Below are 20,037 nucleotides of genomic sequence, written 5' to 3'. Positions count from 1 at the left end.
CCATTCAGGGTAACTGAGGTTCCACTTCTCATGGATGACTTCGTAAAACATCCTTTCGTTCCCCTTCCTTTCTAATGCTGGGCATTGAACCAGGATCTTGAACATGCTAGCAACCAGCTGTGCCCTGGTCACATTGTGCTCTGAAATCAGAAATGTATGTTTCCAATCTAGAATCTTTCTAGGAGACTACTTTTATAGGTATGGAAGTTGTTCTGATTAAATTTCATATAATTCGTATGAGCCTATATGGGCTTATAAATGAATTTGATTCTTAAGAAGTAAAATAATTAAAAACATAGTCTCTGAGAGTGGCTACTTAGTGTCTCCCTTTTATAAAGGTAGGTTGGTCTGGATATGGTTTCACAGCCTTTGATCCCAGGATTCAGGGCGCAGAGGCAAGTGGATCTCTGCCAGATTTGAGGCCAGCCTGGTCTACATGGCAAGTTCCAAGACAGCCAAAACTACACAATAGGAAGATTCTGTTTTGGGGGGTGGGGTAGGGGGAACAGAACATCTCACTAGCCCAGTCACGCAGCAATTGAGGGACTTTGAGATGAGAATAAGAAGTGTCCTGTGCCTCCTCCTAACCTGGCCTGCCCCTCCACATCCTGTGTCTAGTGTGGGCAATTGGACAGAAAGTCAGCCACTTCCATGGGGATTCCTTGGAGGAGAGTGTGTGACAGTGAGAGGTGGGGTGGAGCGGGTGGGTGGATGTGAGTGTGAGTGGGTAGGTAAGTGTGATTGGGTGGGTGTGAGTGAGTGTGAGTGGGTGGGCATGAGTGTGAGTGGATGGGTGGGTGATTATGAGGGGATATAGGTAGGTAGGTAGGTGTGTGGTGGGTGGGTAGATGGTATGAGGGGATGTAGGTAGGTGGTGTGAATGAATGTGGGGGTGAGTGGGTGGGGGTGAGTGGGTGTATGTGTGTGTGCAGTGTGCTGCATACCTGCCTGTCCTCTTTCTATCACCTTTGTTCTAACAATGGGGTGCTTCAGGGCAAGCCTCTTTACTAGGTTTCCACTTAGTCTAGCTGCACCCCAGAGGAAGGACCGGGAGGGTGGAGTTGATGGCAGTGGGCGGGCAGGGTCCACACAGGAGGCCCCTGAGTGAGTTCTGTTGCCTTCTTTCTCAGATGAAGGCATCTTGTCTAAATGGCTCTCCTGGCTCGTCATAAAGCCCCTACTATGGCTCCACCCTAGCTCTGGAAGTGGAGTCAGGTTTTCTAAGCTGGAGTCTGTCATCCCTCTGTGCCACAGGATTCCATTTCCTTCCAAATCACACAGGCATTGGAGCAGCTGGTGTGCTGTGCATGGGGCGCGGGCTTGGCTGTATGCTAAAACAACGCCCGATAGTTCTGGTGCGTTATGCCTCTGGTCCCCAACATTACCTGTGAGGTCTGTGAGTATGCTGGTTTCCCTTCAGACAGGAGAGAACAGAGCCCCAGAGCTCCTGGTCAAGGCCTGTGGACTGACAAGGATGTTAGTCAGCGGGTCCTGAGTGGGAGCGGGATAAATGTGCAGAGAGGTCATCTCCGTGACAAGGAGTCTGTGTTTGTTCCTAAGCCATTGTTCCTATTGTTACTGAGCCTCATGTTTGCAGAGCTGATAAACTGAGATTAAAGTGCAGAACTAAGAGCTGTATTAGAAGAGTAGAGGAGACTGTCTTCTCATGCTTAGAAATGGTGAGAACTGCAGTTTGACAAGCCTTCAGACAGCTTGCTCAGTCTGGGCTCCAGGCCATGGTCCCCTGGCACCTCATCAGGCCCCATGAAGTCAGCTGTGCAGGACCCTCTCCCAGAGGTGGCTGCAGAAACCACATCTGAGAGCTAGAGCACGTTAGTAGAACCTCAGTGGAAAGGGAATTCTGTTTGTCTTTGCTCCTGGAGAGAGAGAAAGTAACAAAGATAGACACCTGGTGTCTCGGTTTGCACCTGCGGCATCCCTGCTAGTCAGCTCTTCGCTCCCTCTGCGGTCTCCTAAGTCCTTCTCCTCTGTGGTCTGGGCACTCATCCCTCCTTGTTCTTCCACTAGGGACTCTTTCACCTCCAAACCCTGGGGACTTTTTTACTCCAGCCTTCCTGTCACAGTCCAGCTCACTTCACGGCACTGAGTGTCATCTAGGCTCCTTCATGCTGCGGTCCGTACTCCACATACCCGGAGCTCCTGGCTCTCAGCCCCCATGTGATCTGCCTCTGGTCGTGTCTGTTAGTCCTTCCCTCCCCCGCACATGTCCAGTCCTTATGTACATGCCACCACCCTTGTTTGCTTCCTCTCCTCAAAGCTTGTTTAATTTCTCCCTTCCTGGGCTTCCATGAGGCCTCATTGCCACCTCCTCATCTTTTGTTGTTGTGTGATTGTTCATTTGTGTATTTGTTTCAGCCTCAAACTTGCTCTGTAGTCTGAGACCAGCCTTGACTCCTGACACTCCACCTCCCAAGTGCTGGGAATACCCCTGGCTCCTGCCCCGTCTTGGAAAGGTTGTGGTGGCTGTCTTCTGACCAAACCTGGGTTATCTATGCCTTCATGGATAGGGAAGCAGTCATTCCCACCAGAGTGGTCTGTCCTTTGCAGATACAGAAGTTCCGTCAGTCGCATCACAGTGGTCTGTCCTTTGCAGATACAGAAGTTCCGTCAGTCCCGTCACAGTGGTCTGTCCCTTTGCAGATACAGAAGTTCCGTCAGTCCCATCACAGTGGTCTGTCCCTTTGCAGATATGGAGGTTCCGTCAGTCCCATCACAGTGGTCTGTCCCTTTGCAGATATGGAGGTTCCGTCAGTCCCATCACAGTGGTCTGTCCCTTTGCAGATACAGAAGTTCCGTCAGTCCCATCACAGTGGTCTGTCCCTTTGCAGATATGGAGGTTCTGTCAGTCCCATCACTGTGGTCTGTCCCTTTGCAGATATGGAGGTTCCGTCAGTCCCATCACAGTGGTCTGTCCCTTTGCAGGTATGGAGGTTCTGTCAGTCCCGTCACAGTGGTCTGTCCTTTGCAGATACAGAAGTTCCGTCAGTCCCATCACAGTGGTCTGTCCTTTGCAGATACAGAAGTTCCGTCAGTCCCATCACAGTGGTCTGTCCCTTTGCAGATACAGAAGTTCCGTCAGTCCCATCACAGTGGTCTGTCCCTTTGCAGATATGGAGGTTCTGTCAGTCCCATCACAGTGGTCTGTCCCTTTGCAGGTATGGAGGTTCTGTCAGTCCCGTCACAGTGGTCTGTCCCTTTGCAGGTATGGAGGTTCTGTCAGTCCCGTCACTGTGGTCTGTCAAGGGCTCCTACATTACCGTTGCGTTCCATTTTGAGCCTTTTTGCTCATACTTCCTCATTGCTCTGTGTGAGGAGTTTGAGCCTCTTTTTAGTTGGATGATCCTCTCTGCCCACAGAACCTCCCTAATGCCCTCCTCTCAGGACCATGTCAGAGTCACTGTGATGCGTGAATGCAGACATGAGTGACACAGAGGACCTGGGGACTCCTTCTATGAAGAGGCCAGTGGTCACTGTGAGGAAAGAGAGCAAGTAAACCTCTCATGGTCACGTGTAGCCAACCTGTAGAGAGCCTCAAGTGCATGGTCCGGAGTTGGCTATTACTGTGTGACACCTAAGAGATCACATGTCACATTGCAGAATGCTTTAACGACTTCTCCTGTAAATACTGTGTCTTTAATCTGATTTGGGTTTTGGGGTTTTGTTGATGTTGGTGGTAATGGTTTTGTTTGCTTGGTGATTTGTTTGAATTTGGATTTTGTTATTTTGGTTTTTGAGACAGTGTCGGCACCTGCACTGACACGGTACCAAGAATCGGGCGAAAGCCTGTGGGATTAAAGAAACACACACACACACACACACACACATACAGGTTATTGTGTCAAGCCAGGAGAGAGAGAGAGAGAGAGAGAGAGAGAGAGAGAGAGAGAGAGAGAGAGAGGGAGGGAGGAGGAAGAGCGGAAGAGAGTCAGAGAGAGAGAGGAAGGAGGAAGAGTCTCCTGTAGCTTTATTCACCACTTATATACCCAAGTTCTCCAGGTAGAAAATATCTGGGAAGCACAGTGGGAAACCCTGGCTCGTGACTACCTGGCTCGTGACTTCGGTAGCAATAGACCGACTACGAGATCTGAATTAGGGAGAAATCCGAGAAGACCAGCCTAAATCTCAAGGATAAAGGCTGAGGAAGCAAAAGGCAGAAGTAAATTGACCACCACCCAGGTGTGGTCCAGGTGTGTCGGTTCCACATGCATCAGCCGGGCTCAGCAGAGGTCATGCAGTGGAGACACCGGGTGTTTACTACTTGGTCTTTTCTTCCTGTGCCGTAAATACATGGGAGAGGCCTCTGTCCAACAATCCCATGACTTTATGGCAGTAATCTTAACTGTGGCCATACAGTTACAAAGCGGCCAGGCCCAAATCCAATACGGCTCCCTACAAGACAAGGTTTCTCTGTGTAGCCCTGACTATACTAGAACCTACTCTGTAGACCAGGCTGGCCTCGAACTCAGTAATCTGCCTGCCTCTGCCTCCCAAGTACTGAGATTAAAGGCGTGTGCTGCCACCACCAGGGTATGTCTCGTCTCACAGTTTTAACAGATGCTTTCGTGGTACAAAGGCTCACCCTGCGGTTTAATTTATTCCCACCTGTTGGATAATATTCAGATGAGATTTATATCTAGAATTCAGTTCACCCTATCAATTCAAAAGAAAGAAGTTGGGTAGATGAAAGGGAGAGTGGGCCAGTCAGTGACTAGAGCAGGCACTGGCTACACTGTCCACTGAGCTCTCCTCTCTGCTGTGTGCAGAGGAGTGTGCTCAGTGGGAATGTGGGGCCTGCGGTCATTCTGTAAGGTCCCCTCCCCCACAGCAGCAAAGGGCAGTCTGTATCCTCACCTCGCACTGCCACTGAGCTCTGACCGCCAGCACAGGCAACAAGACAGCCAAGGACTGGCCATTTGATTAGGATCACAGCATAATCATAAGTAAGTGATAAAAGCCCTTCAGCCAGATATATAGATATTATAACTAATAAAAAGAAGGAAAGGTCCACAGGTCATCTCTTGTTTGTTCAGGCTTCTAAACAAAATACTAGAAGCTGGATGACTGCTTATAAACACAGCTTAATTTCTCTCGGCACTGGGAGCTGAAGTGCAAGTTGAAGGCACTGCAGAGTCTGGCTCTGTCCCTCCTCGCTGTGGGAGGAAGGGTCTCCTTTACCAGTCACTGCTCCCACTCATGATCCTTCACCACCTCACCGACCCGCAGAGACCCCACTTTGAAATACCATCGCCCTGTGATGAACCATGACACAGAGGCTGGACACAGACTCCCAGACCCCGGCCCTGCAAGAGAAATCTCCTGGCTTTTATCCTGCGGCACCTTTCCTTATCAGAGCCGGCTTTACTGCCTGGGGACTCCCGGGACTGTAGATGTACCCGCAGGGTAAACTGCCTCCAGATAAGCCCAGGTCCCTCTCCTCTCCTCTGTCTTTTTTTTTTTTTTTCTTTTTTTTTTCTTTTTTTCGGAGCTGGGGACCAAACCCAGGGCCTTGTGCTTGCTAGGCAAACGCTCTACCACTGAGCTAAATCCACCCCCTCTCCTCTGTCTTTTGAGCAATGTTTTTGAGGCCTCAGCTCATGCTGGACCTCACTGCTGGGCAGATCCTGGTTCTCAGGGCCACCTAACGCTCGCACCTTGGTTTTCAGTTTTTGACGGGGGCGGGGGTTTGGTCGGTTAGTTTTCTTTCTTTTTTAAGTTTAAACAGAACAGAATTGATTCTTTTCAGTAAAGTGTATTCTGCATTTCTTACTCTAAATAAATCCAAATAAAAGAATCTTTTATAGTTTGCTTCCTAGATCCCATTCCTAAAATATAGTAAGTTAATTGTTTAAATTCAGAATTTCCTTTCTGAAAGGTCCTTTAAGATGTTTGGTGATTATTTTCAAGGTAAATTCCAATTTTGTTCATTTCCACGCTTGCAGTGTAGACGCAATTGAATTACCCACGGTGGTTCTGTGAGCACTGAGAAGGATCAGCAGTGCATCCGTCTGCATTGACAGATGTGGATTCAGAGTAGCCAGAGCCCACGCTGTAAACCGTGACTTGCCGCGCTTTGGAACTGAGTGCTGGCCTTTGCGTGCTCTGTCTGCAGGTGCTCCGCTTGCCTTCCCGGACACTGCTTTAAAATAAGTAATGGTAGCGCCCAAAACAGGAGAGTGCTGCTTTCTAGCTGTCCATCCTCCCAGGCAGAGCGTGGGCTCCCCGCCACCTTCTGCAGCATCGTGTAGCGAAGCAGGGCAAGGTCTGAGTCCAGCCAGCATGGTGTGCCTACAGGAACCACGTCAATGGCCTGGCCACTCTCCAACCTCGTTCTCTCCACGGCTTAGAGCGGCCTCAGCAACTGTAATCGTTTGCAGATGAGGTAACTCTGTCAAGGAGGTGACGCTGTGCGCCTGACCGTGTCTGTGCGCCTGCTAGAAAGCTCCCACAGCCTGGCCTCCTCCGTCCACAGCCCAGATGGCAGAGGGTGCTGCTCACGATAAAGATGGGGCTTCCCCAACAGTGCACCTACTTCAGCTCTAGATAACTGGTAAATAGGAGAGTTGCCATAGGGAGCACTCAGTGCCAACTACCCGTCCCTTGCCACCTCCAGTCCACCTCAGAGATGTGTGTCACAGAGATGTGTGTTACACTGGTTGGTGGATGGTGGCACGTCACAGTAGCTCGCAAGCCCCTGGCCCTGAGTTGATGTTTTGGGTTAACACGCTCACCTCCATGGCCTCATGCTGCAGCTACCACATAGAGACAGTGACAGCCCTGAGGATGGCAGCTCCTTGCCTGGTTCCTCCTGGCTCCTATCCTGCAGTTCTACCCCATGGTGCCCAGTGTGACCCTACAGCCAGTATCTGAGCAGTCAGTGGAAGGCTGGGCCCAGAGACCAGCCCTCCTCACAGCATGCAGCTGCCTCCTCTCTGCAACGGGTGCCAGCTGAGTGCCACCCAAGGCGTGTTCTGCCATGAAACTGCCTTCTGTAAGATGTGAAAATGCTTAATACCCTTGTCAACAATTAGAGGGTCTGTACAGTGCAGTCAAGTCTCTGATGGCTCAGACGCCAGTCCAGACCCCTGGTTTTAGATCTGAGGCCAGTCTTTACCCTGCTAGCCCACAGAGGGAAGATTGCCCACTCCTGGGAGAGCCAAGTGTGCGGGGCTGACACGGAATCCTAAACCTGAGCTGTTCACTTTTTCTAAAATTTGATGTGTAGTTCTCCACCCTGACAGCATCGTGTCACGGTATCAAAAAGGTTAGACGTGGCTGGCTCTGCCCCTTTGCCCAGGAATTGTAAATGGAAAGGAACCGACTTTATAGCTGGAGTCAGGCATTGTTTCCCCTTATGGACACTGCTGCTGCTTCTGCCTCTGGGCTTCTTCAAGGACAGTCCCTTGCTGGCAGCCCTCTGGTGTGTGGATCGCATTTGATCCGTGGTGACATCTCCTGCCCTGTTTATGATCCTGTCTCTAACTTTGTTTTGAAAGCAGGGTCAGCAATACTAACAATGTAACAATGCTAACAACTTCTTCGGGTGTCCTAAGTGCCTTTGCTGCTCCCTGATCCCTTGTGTGGCTGATTGCTTTGTTTCAGGGAGATAGGAGCAGAGGTGACAGCTGCTGAAGAAATGGATGTGACTTGCCAGTGTGTTTAGGGAACCCCCAGAGGGAATGTTATATCCACCCACGCAGCCTTGCTGTCTGCTTCCTAGGGCCAGCCCAGTCAGTGGTGCTCAACAACAACTTTTGAGGTTTGTTGGTCCTCATGGCTTTGAAAATGTAAACAAGTCACATGACGTGCTTTGACTTTAGAGAGATGACTTGTGTTGGATGATCATGGTCACCAGGCGGGGACCCACAGGTCAGGTTCAGCCTACATGGATCTCACTTGGGTCACTGGGAAATACATTCAGGGGACGCACAAAGGGGACGGTCCTCCCTCCTTTGAGCCATAAAATGTCAGAATTGTGGCTTTGGAACGATGAATGGTGGCTCATACATTTAATTCTAGTTCTAAGCAGGCTAAGACAGTAAGATGGCCACAAGTTCAAGGCTACCCTGAGCTACACACAGAGTTTCTGACCAGTCGAGGCTACAGAGTGAGACACATCTCAGAAGCCTATCCATGCCCCCCAAAAATTGTGGGTTAGTGACAGAGCTTGGCTGGCATTCATTGTGCTGCAGGCTCCATCCACAGCTCACACACATCCAAAAGTGGGGGTCGGCGTGATTGTCTCTTCACGTATTGAAGAGGCATCACTGGCTTAGCATCCAGGAAGCTTTCCACATTCTGCCAGAGCAGGCTGTTCCTCCTGTGAGCAGAGGACAGTCCCCTGCTGAGATGGACACTGAGGAATGCTTCACTTCTTCTTGCTAAAGAATAACCAAGACAGGATTGCTAGCAGTGAGGAGGCTCCTATGGGAACTTAGAGACCATCAGATTTCCTTACCACTTAAACCCAAAGACTGTTCAGAGAAGCTAACGCCTAAGAACGAGAGACAGCGTCTTATCTCAGACTGTCTTAGCAGGAATTCCCTTTCCAAATACCTCTGCGACATACACGGCAAAGGCTGGCTCCCCACCTGATAACAGTACCCAGCCTCCACCACAGCCTTCTGTCTGTCCTTGTCCCATCGTCCGCTGCACATCCCTTAACGAGTAGCTTCCTGTACACACGTCTCAAATATGGCAGAGTTCCTTATTTTTCATGAATTTATCTAAATATGAATCAGAGCCTGCTTCTAATTCTTCACTCCACAAATTAGTCTAGAAAAATAGCGTGCAGACAGATGACTGCAGATAAGCAGTGGGGGCGTACGTCTGAGCCCTGGGTCACCTGTTTTTACCCACACTGCAACCTGAGCGGGAATCCGAGAGGTCACTGAGAATGGGATCCCTCATTCCGCACGCCGTGCCTCACCCTGTCCCCTGAGCTTCGTAACTGGTGCGTCTGTAAGACAAGTGAGAGCCATGTGCAGTGTGGCATCGCCCTTCATACTGTGGCCATCGTCTGAGGGGAGGGTCTTCCAGTGGCACAGTCATGGCGGTGATTGGTGCCACAGCTTCATAAGGCTCACTTGGTCACAGATGGCTCCAGGCCACTGCCCACCAACTCTCCCAGTGTTCGGGACCCTTTCCAAGCCTGTATTTCATGGGTGTGAGTATTTTGCCCACACGTGTGTCTGAGCACTACGTGTATGCCTCGTGCCCGTGGAGGCTAGGGGAAGATATCAGATCCCTTAGAACTGGAGTTGCAGGTGACTGTGAACGGCCACATGGATGGTGGGAACCAAACCTAGGTCCTCTGTAAGAGCATTCAGTGCTCTTAACCACTGAGCCATCTCCAGCCCTTGTGAGTGACTCTGATTTGTTCACTAATAAGTCCCACTCCCGTGTTTGTCATTTGCTCACTGAGCCCCATGCTCTTAGGTACTAGGGGCGCATGTGTTGGGTGTGTGGTTACCTGGTGCACTTTCTGTCTTTCAGTCACACCACATCAACTTCCTGCAAGCCCCTCCCTCCCCACTTCCATCCAAGCATTGGGTTCCTTCCTGTGATAAGCACCCCTCAGAAGACAAGGCACACTGTGGTTGTTCCTGGGCTCCCTTTGGGCCAGCTTGTGACACGGGTGTTGCAGAAACTTCTGTCCTGTGTACCTCTAAAGTGTTCTCCCTGCAGCCTCTGAGCTGGAATACCCTGGCCATATCTCCCTCTCAGGAGCCAGTGAGCCAGTGAGGGGCCGCTTTAGCTACCCCTCCAAGTGCCCTGTGGTAAAGAACTGTCCTCTCCCTGCCGTGCACACCAGGCTCTCGGGGATGCATGTGCAGCTGCTTTTTTGCCTCGTCTCTAGCTGCTGGCCACCCGGTACCAGCCAGTTCCACTCTGCCCCAACAGTCACGGGGCCTACCCTCTTTCTGCTCCAGGCACCCACAGGCACTCAGAAATGAGACATTCAGAACCGAAGACAAAGAAAAGCCTCTCTCCTGCCCTTGGGCCTCTGCCTTTAGAGAAGGTCCCAGAGGGGATGCTTTCTCAGGCCTCACTCATTGAGCCTCAAGTTCTGGCTAGAAAGTACACTGTGTACATGTGTGAGAATGTCATAATTTAATGTAATATCAAAAACTAGGATAATAAATGCATTTCTAAAAATGAAAGTGTTATCAAACAATAACAACAACAACAACAGCAATTTTCTGGTCAGCGTGCGAGTGCCAGGAATAGATCCTTCGCTCTTCCTGAGAGCCAGAGACCGTGTGAGAACAGCTGACAGGCTCACTGGAGACCCTCAGGTGGTGAAGCCCTTTCTGAGCTTCGAGGGCTGTGCCTGCTGGCTTACTCCCAGAGGACTTAGTGTTTGTCCTCCTGCTGCTGGTGGCTGCATCTTGACACATGTGCAACTCATTCTTTCATTTGCTCGGCCAAGAATCTGGTGGGTTGATGGCATCACCGGTGCCTCCGAGTGTGTCGGTTCACTGCTCTCCCATCTGCCCAGCCCAGCTCGTCTGCCCCCCCCCCCCGTGTGAGGCAGGACCAACCAGAGTCCCCCAGGGTCTCCTCTTCCTTCTTGCCATGCCCCGCCAGCCCCCGTGACTGCTGCTGAAGTCCACAGGTCTGCACAGAGCATGACTCCCCTTCCTCTACAGCCCCAGATGCAGTGCCCAGGCGTGATCGTTGGGTAACAGTAGAGGAAGGGGAGAAGGCACAACCAGATGGTCTCACACAGGGCGTCACAGGAGGCTATAGAGCCCCCACATCCCGTAGTGCATCTGTGAACTTCACAGGTAACCGTTTCCTTTGCTGTCCTGTGGCAGGCTCATGAGGCCGCTTTTCCACTGAACAGGCACCATAAACCAGCCCCGTCAACAGCGACTCGCCCGGTCGGTCCAAGGCCACACAGCTGCCAGCCAGTTTTGGCTGCCTTGGGCCCAGCGGCCACCATCTACTGTCTAAGCCACTTACTATGTTCAGGAAACTCCGAAACTCGTTTCAGCGTGCTGAGTAGCCGTTTGATTGTAAACTGCATTAACTTCCTGGGGCCTTGCCAGGTGCTTGCTGGGTGTCTGATGCTATCAGTGTAGACTTGAGGTGGAAACTGGAAATCTCACCGAACGTCTGTGGTAATAAAATTATTACAGTTGTACCCTACGTCTGCTCACTGACTTCCTGTGGGTTTTCACCGGATCACATGACTGACAACAGAGACAGGCTGTAGGCTCTGGGTCTGCCAGCTATATCCAAGTCTCACTGCCACCTCAGACTTCTGCTTTGTCGCAGAGCTGAGGGTCCGGACGTCCCACTGTGGTAGGTTGATTTCACTGGAGCTGATAAAAAAAAGAGTTCCGGCCCACTTGAGAGTCTAACATTACCTCTGGCTCCAAAATTTAAAACAACAGGATTGTTGTAAGTGGTTTTGGACAAAGACCAAGCTTCAAGCTTCGGAGATGGGTTTTCTCTAGTTTCAGAACCAAGCCACAGGCCAAGGATCTTGAAGAGAGGTGTGAACGCCAGGGCTCTTACCTGGCAGTTCCCTTGTCCCTCTCCAGCACCCATCCCTTCTCAGAACACCGGTGATCCTCGGACACAGTAACCCAAAAGTCCCTGGCAGGAGCCACAGTGGGGGCCTGAGAAGGGCCAGAGAAGCAGAGTAAGTGAGGGGACCATGAAGCACCGGGCTGACATCCATCAGAGCTGGGACTAGCCCACAGCTGGCCCAAAGCTGCCATGTAGCTTTTTGTCAGGGATGGAGGCGCCCCTGGTGAGGAAGCTAGGCGTCCCTCAGCCCCACAGGATGGCATTATTGTTCGTCATAGGTTTGCACAGGGAAGGATGGCTCTCTCTGGGTTGTTATTACCTTCAGACTTGACATTTCTTGGACTGCATCCTGACAATGTATCCTGGTGTCCTTAGCTCTAAACAAAACCCTTTGTCTTTCTTTTCCTTGGCTCTTGAGATGTCTCATAGAAGCACGTGGTCTTGAGGATGTCTGTTCAAGGCTCTGTAGCTAACCAGACAGACAGGTTGTGGTGGTGGGGATGGAAAGTGTGGTGCAGGCCCAGCTCACGTAGCCGTTACACGTGCATCGCCTGCTGAGTGGCGTTTTGAAAACTCCACCGTTTGCCTGTTAACTGCTCTTTCAGAGTCCTCAGTCAGCTAGGCTTACAGATACCTCGCCCATAGACGGGACTTGGCCTCCTGCTTTCAGCTGTCCGCCTCACGCCACCAGTCTGGAAAACAGGCCTCCGTTTACCTTGCTATTTGTGCCACCGTCCTTTATGAACCATGTAAGTGACCTGCTGCGGAGGATTCCAGAAAGAACCCGGAAAATAACAGCTCACAGTTCAGTCACTCACTCAAGGAGGACAACAGACAGACAAACAGACACATACAGAGAGAGAGAGAGAGAGAGAGAGAGAGCACTATACTGTCTGTGTCTTGGAGCCATGTGTGTTGCGTCCAGCAGGCTTTTCCCGCAGTGGCAATGTGTTTACATTGTCATATTGTTCTGTCTCTGCCTTCTACTTCCCCGTGGTACACACCCAGTAGACTACAGCTTGCAAACACTGTCTGTAAAATGATCAAATAAATCTTCACCAGACAGCAGGCAGGGCCCAAACCCTGTAGGCCACTCACTTAGTTACTTAACAACAGCTCGATACCGTCTAGGACTCAGACAATTGGGAGAATTGCCCTTGAAGACCGACAGTTGAACACCCAGGACAGAGGTATCTGCCGAGAAGGCCAGCTGCATGAATCCTGCGCCTGCTTGACTTTAAAGTCGCATTGGGGTCAGCAAGCCTGGCCGGGAATGGAGTCATCTAACAGATGGTCAGAATTGAAAGGAACTCCTAAGTCCCACGTTGTACACAAGCCGAGAAACCGAAGTCCCAGAGAAACACCCTAAACGCCCAGCTTGCTTTCCTGGCCCCAACCTGGGCTGCCAGAGTGCAGCCCCTGCATGTCATAGTGAGACACCCAGGCACCAGGTTGAGTGAGACCATTGAAGAACATTTCCTGGAAGGCCTGGAAACCTTACATCCACCCTAGCTATAGATGTGTGGAGGATGGACACCCCAATCCTTGGTTTGAGAGGCTACACTGGAAGAGTCCCTCTGCTGTCTGTGGCCTCTGGGCAGGTTACCCAACTTCTTCACTTCTCTTTCTGTACAGTAGTTTAAGACCTGACACATGATTATTGTGTGGATATGAAGTCCTTTGTTCATCCAGTTCAGCAAATAAGTGTCCATAACAGGCCAGATGCTTGGTTACATATGAAATAATTCAAAAAAACAGGATCTGCACCAATGAGAGCTGAGAAGACTAAGTCTGCCAGCTGGGGCTGCCATGTCTGTCTTCAGTAAGGTGCTCATGGTAAAGGTGTGTGTGTGCATGTATGCATGTGTGTGTGCGTGTGTCTGTGTGTATGCATGTGTGTGCTTGTGTGTGTGTGCCTGTATGTGCATATGTGTACCTGCATGTGTATCATCTGTGTGTGTGCCTGTGTGTGTGTATAGTTATAGTGTCTATGTGTCTTGTGTGCACGTGAGCGTGTATGTGCATGTCAGTGTGTGTTTGTGTGTATGTGTCTGGCTGTGTCCTGTATGTGTATCCTGTGTTGTGGCTGTGGCTGTGTGCCTGTATTTGTGTGTGTCTGTATGTGTGTGCCTGTGTGCGTGAGTATATACATGTGCTAGTGTCATATATATATATATATATATATATGCCAGCCAATGTCACATCCCATCTCTTGGGCTGTCCCTGCAGGCTCCTCCCTTGATCCAGCCCCATCTGTCCAGTCCCGTGCAGCTCAGAGAACTTGTTCCTTCCCACCCCAGCTCCACCTTGAATGTTGCTGGAGGTGTCACATACTCATGAGTACCTGTGTCATGGCCCCCATTTCACATACATGGTAGGAACGACCTGTCACATTACTGTAACTGTAAACCTGCCTCAGGGTCACTCTTTCTTCCCACCTGCCTGCTTCTGAGGGAAGGCCGAGTCCATGTCCTCTCAGTGACTAGTCTTTGTTCCCTAGAAATGTCCGTGGCCTAAGCCTGTGTTTGGAGCTCAGCACTCCTTCCTAGCTTCTATGCAGGGAGGCCAGGTGCCCACCTCGGTAAGGAGCAGAGGAGAAACGGACTTGCATCCGTCCCAGTATTCCTGGTCTCTTATTTGTCATTGTACTGTCAGTGACAACTGCCAGCATTCTCTGATGGCCCCTTCCGTGTCAGACATTCTGCAAGGCCTCCCTGTCATCACATGGCTTACCCCATTTGAGCGCTCAGCTGGGAAGTCCAGACAGTTAAATGCAAAACCTCAGCGAATGGTGCTAGACTGTATCCTAAGAGCCCGAGGCTGAGTAGGGGACGAGACTTCCAGAGTCACAACTAACAAAGGCAGACTTCCTCATAAACTGAGTTGGGGCACTCTGTAGCCACAGCCGTGCCTTTAGTCCCGTGCTTATTACGCATTGGGAAATACCTATAAAAGAAGGGAGGAGGAGAGAAGTCAGAGAAGCAGGGAGAGGAGGGGAGGGGAGGGTTTAAATAATGTCTTCTGAATAGTTTTTCTCATTGCTTCAGAGATTACACGAGTACCTAAAAGACATTTTAATATGCCTGTTAATGAAACCAATCCTGTTAGCTAGAAACGGCCTTGCCTTAGTCTCAGAATTGCCGAAGTAGGTCGAGTCGCCTTTCCTTTGTAGCCTAGCTGGCCTGGGACTCACTATATAGACCAGGATGGTCTGAAATACACAGAGCTCTTCCTTCCTCTGCCTCTCTAGCGCTGGGAATAATTACTAAATTATCGTGGAGACCTTCTGCTGCGATAACCATTGTTCAACCTGAGTAATAACTTCATTATAAAATTACCCATATCTGCCATTGGCAGTTTGTCCTCATGAGCGCCATAGTGTTATATCCCCAGGGTGCACTGGACGCCCAGTGATAGTGAAGGCTGTACATGGTACGTGGGAGCCTTGGCTGTTCCTGGCTGAATCATTTTCTTCGGATGAGACGCACAGGCCCCACCTTGTACCTTTGTTGAGGGTGCGATGGGTTCCAGTTTGTAGCTGTTGATATGACAGACCACCCAGGGATGCCGGCCGCTCCTTCTCATTTCCACAGCCTCCAGACTTCAGCACTCTGTTTGCCTCACAGCCTTCAGGACAGTCACAAGGATTTCCCAGCGCTGTGAGGGTGGGTGCATTTGGTGACAGCCGATAGCTTAGTAACAGCTCTTGCCTTCCTTGAAGTGGGTCCTGTGTGAACAGTTCCAGCCTCCTCAGACACAGATAATGGGCTCACAGAGGTCGCCTCTGGTCCCATCAAGACCGTCTCAGAAACCTCTCCTGACATGGCACTGTGTGGAGAAAAAGCCCCACCCCCTTGAGTCGTTTGGTTGGTTTGTTTTGTTTTTAAACAGGGTCTCTCTTTGTAGCCCTGGCTGGCCTTAGAACCCACAGAGTTTTCTACCTGCCTCTACCTCCTCGGTGCTGGAATTAAAGGTGTGTGCCACCACGTCAGTTTTTTTAATTCTAACAACAAAGACCCATGCTCCTTAATGGCTTCATTGCCACACAGAAATGCAGGGCGTTTAAGGAGAGCAGTGTGCTGCCCAGAGCTCATCCTCAGTGGTGCCTCAGAGAACTGCAGCTGACCGCAGTAGTAGAGCGTCTAAACTCCAGTCGGTCAGATGGGGGCTCTTAGCCTCACTCCACCCAACAGGCTGTGTGTCCCTGAGGGAAGCACGGAGCCTGCTGACCCCGGGTGACCCTTCTTTTTTTTTTTTTTTATATATATAATTTTATTAATTATATAAGTACACTGAAGAGGGCATCAGATCCCATTACAGACGGTTGTGAGCCACCATGTGGTTGCTGGGAATTGAACTCAGGACCTCTGGAAGAGCAGTGCAGTGCTCTTAACCATTGAGCCATCTCTCCAGCCCCCGGGTGACCCTTCTGTTAGGGTTTCTCGGCAGACTGTTGTGCTCTCTGGTGCAAGGCTGTGCTGGGAGCAATCTTTGAAGGTTTCGTAGAGTGAGGACCACTTCTTGCTGTGCCCTCTGCTACAGATGCCTCTGCGATGGTTGGTCCTTGTCCACACTCACATGACAGACACTCTGGGGCCAAACAGTGAGAGCCGTCTGTACTGCAGCACAGCCTGTAGAACAACTGCCTGTGATGTGTGCTCGTGACTTCGAAGGCCAGGGACCTTCCTCTTTAAGAACATTCTGGATTTCCAAAATGTAACTCAGAACTTCCCCAGCCACAAGATAATTTAACTCTGTTTGACTCTGTCCCTCTTTGATCATTCTGAAACCCTGGGGATCTGACACATGGGTGTTTTCAGTCTGCATTATTCTGACTCATACACACACGCACACGCACACACACACATACATACACACACACGCACACACACGTTGTAGGAATTGTGTGTGTGAGTGTGTGTGTGTATGTGTGTGTATGTGTTTACGTGCACCTTGTCTACCCAAACCTTCCTTTCCTGAATCGTGGAATCTCCCAGTGAACGCCATTTAATTTCAGACCAAAGTTTGCACCTCACTGGAAACCACAAACTTTGTCTCCCACACTGGGATGGAGGGTAGTGATAAGGGCATTCTCTCTAGCCTGACTCTTCTTCAGATCCTCCAAGACTCCCAAGACCTTAGTTAGCCCACAGTCTGTATCTTTGGACACTGCTTACTAGTGCGGACACTCCCTGCTGCCTTGTAGACTCATCAACATAGTCCCTCGCCTTGGGACTCACACTCGCTGCCCACTAAGGGTTTGCTTCCCCTTCTGGACATGCCACCACGGCAGGCCCCGTAGCATCTCCCCCTTCCCACTCCTTGGGTGAAATGTTCATTGTTGTCCCCACTGCTGTTTGTCTCTCCTTCCATGAATGTGTACTTCCTGTGCCAACAGGAACTGCTACACTCCAGGCCTCAGCCCACACAGGCCTCCTGGCACCAAGCAGCAGACACCAGAGTAAACAAATGTGCTCTGTGATAAGATTCAGGGAGACGGTAGAGCTCTCCTATCTGTCTGTGAGACTAGGGCAAGCTTAGTGCTCAGTGCATGGAGATTAGCTCACTAATACAGTGAGCTTTGAACACCTCCTAGTACTCTGGGATGCAGCTACAGCAGGCACCAGCCTCTGAGCCTGAGCACAGGGCACACATGTGGCTATGGGTGCAAGCCGGTGCCTTGTTACCTCCTCTTTCAGACCTCTGCTTCAGCCTTCCGCCCTGGCTTGTCCTTGCTCTCCCAACGCTGCCTGTAACAGAGATTACCACATGGAACCTCCTTGGCTGGGGGAAAAGGCTAAAGGCTTTTAGTAGGCCCCAGCTGCTCCTCGGGCTGCAGGGAGAAGTTGCCTCTGTCCTAGGTAGATTAGGAGGTCAGGGATAACATTCGAGCTAGAAGCTGAGTCCTGATGCTGAGGTACAATGGTGAGTGCTACCTCAGGCCACTACCTGCCTGCTCACAGCCATGGAGAATGTGCCAAGGCCCTAGGGGATATACAGAGCCAGCCCTGAGCCTCCCACAGCCCTAAGAAGGACTTCAGCCTTTCAGTCTCCAGTAGGATGAAGCTGAGGCCAGACAGAGAGCCAGATACTTCCTAGTGATGGCAAACTTCCCTCTTTAGTTCATGGTTCAGGATTTTCAATAAATAAATAAATAAATAAATAAATACCACTTAATCGTTAGCAATTTATCACACAGCTGGAGTAACAGAGCCACTCACACAAGTACCTGCCCACACCGAAAGTCTGTATGTCTCAGAGAACTTTATACAACCTGAAGAAGGTTAAGAATGTTTGAGGGAAGAGTCTCACCTCCAAAATAACCCACTTCTCAAGACAGAATCTCTCAAGAGGAGCCGGGCTTTGGCCCTGAGCAGGAGAGAGGGTACAGCGTGTCGGCCACCCAGCAGAGACCTGTCTCTTTATCCCGCCTCCTTCAGGTCCCTCCTCAGCAAGCCAGCCATCATCTTAGTCAGGTCACTGTTGCTGCAATGAGACACCATGACCAAAGCAACCTGGGGAGGACAGGGTTTGTTTCACTCGCACTTCCGTACAACAGTTGAGGACAGGAACTCAAAAGACAGAGCAGGAACCTGGAAGCAGGAGCTGATGCAGAAGTCATGGAGGGTGCTGCTTACTGACTGGCTCCCCGTGGCTTGCCCAGCCTGCTTTCTTATAAAACCCAGGGATGGCCCCGCCCACAATGGGCAGGACCCTCCCCATCAATCACTGATTAGGAAACTGCCCTACAGGCTTGCCATAGCCTGGTCTTATGGAGACAGTTTTTCACTTGGGATTCCTCCTCTCAGATGACTTTAGCTTATGTCAGACTGACATAAACCTGGCCAACACAGCGGGAGAGTTACATTCTCCCAACCCAGAAGCCACTTGACAGTGGAAATTGTGAAAGGCCTGTATTCCTAGCTGTGAGCACTGAGGGGAGGGACTCGCTGGACACACACCACTGCTTTTGCTCCTACATGAAGCCATCTTGTTCTCATTGCAGAAATTTCCAGAACTGAAATTCAAATACGTGGAGGAAGAGCAGCCGGAGGAGTTCTTCATCCCGTACGTCTGGTCTCTGGTCTACAACTCGGCAGTCGGCCTGTACTGGAACCCACAGGACATCCAACTGTTTGCCATGGACTCGGACTGAAGCAGGACACGGCCATGCCTACCCCAGCCCAGCTGCTAGCTACTTCACGTCCAGGAGCAGAGCAGACGGACCGCACGCCCGGTGTGTCTTCTGCCACGGAGGGTCACACAGCCTGCTTCCCTCACACACTGTGACTGTCGAGAGACTTCTCAGTTAGCGTAGTCCACTGAGCTTTGATTGTACTGCAAGGGCGAGCACAGAAATAAACGGAAAACATGCTGTTCAACATGCGACTTACACTTAAACTTCTAAGCCCAAAATCTAGAGCTGCCCCAAGATACTGGCCTTAGGCACATAACAAACACGTCAACAGGAGAAAAGCATTCCCCCCTTTTAAAAATTACTATTCTTTTTAGATTTATCTTTATTTTTCTGTGTGTATGAGGTTTTGCGTGTGTGTGTGTGTGTGTGTGTGTGTGTGTGTGTGTGTGTGTGTACACATACCACATGCATGCGGAGTGCCCACAGAAGACAGAAGAGGGTGTCAGACAGGAACTGGAGTTACAGGCAGTTGTAAGCTGTCCTGTAGGTGCTGGGAATGGAGCCCAGGTCCTCTGTAAGAGCGGCAGGGGACGTAACCACTGAGCCAGCTCCGTGGCCCTGCTTTTGTTCTTGAGGCATGTCCTCACAGTGTAGCCCTTGCTGAACTGAAACTCACTAAGGAGCCTAGGCTGGCCTAGAACGCACAGCAGTCCTTCTGTCCCAACCTCCTCTGAGTGCAGGGATTACAGGTTTGAGCCACCACACCCAGCCTACACATTTTCTTTTTTCTACTTCTCAAATATTGAAAATGTTTGTTTTAGTCACTTGTGTAACTTCTCTTATGTGTCTATGTGCATGTATGTATGCATGTGCATGTATGTGCGTGCATGTATATACATGTTTGCAAACCTCTCATCAGCACAAAATTCCACAAACACTCTATGCCAACATGACACAGACCTTCCCCAAAGAGGTTAAATAATTCTTTTTTGAAGGGTTGATCTCTGAGCTGTAACAGGAATTCTGTCGGCATCAAGCCAAATTAAGTTTATCCACTCCATATTACTCATTAGGGAAAGCTTAATTTGAAAAGCAACCTTTTTCCTTCAACCAAGTCAATTATTAAGACAGTATTCCATGCCAGATGAAAAATGTGTTTTTCTCCTCGCTTCCGACTTTGAAAAATGTTTTGGGGCCATGAATTTGGTCCCACACCCCCAAGGCTGTGCTGAGCAGAGCTGCAGGGTCTGAGGTTCCACACTGTGCGTTCCAAGTTGCAGTGTATCCATCTCTGTTCACCCCCTTGGTCTCCTTGGCCCCTCCATCTGTCCCCATTCCCC

The 20,037-nt window shown here is 50.5% G+C and overlaps 1 protein-coding gene across 3 annotated transcripts in view; it reads left to right on the top strand.

Annotated features, from left to right (window-relative positions):
* The window catches only part of Dym (dymeclin), a 279,741-nt gene extending 260,800 nt beyond the window's left edge, over window positions 1–18,941 (top strand). For all 3 annotated transcript variants that reach the window (XM_032886079.1, XM_032886077.1, XM_032886080.1), the window contains one exon: window positions 18,566–18,941. In XM_032886079.1, the coding sequence (XP_032741970.1) occupies window positions 18,566–18,715 (150 nt within the window). In that variant the 3' untranslated portion in view covers window positions 18,716–18,941. The remainder of the gene's footprint in view (window positions 1–18,565) is intronic.
* Window positions 18,942–20,037: the final 1,096 nt, after the last annotated feature.

The sequence above is a fragment of the Rattus rattus genome, chromosome 15 (assembly GCF_011064425.1).
Source record: "Rattus rattus isolate New Zealand chromosome 15, Rrattus_CSIRO_v1, whole genome shotgun sequence".
NCBI classification, from domain to species: domain Eukaryota; kingdom Metazoa; phylum Chordata; class Mammalia; order Rodentia; family Muridae; genus Rattus; species Rattus rattus.
Note: the sequence above shows the minus strand (reverse complement) of the source record. Positions and strands in the feature narration are given on the sequence as shown.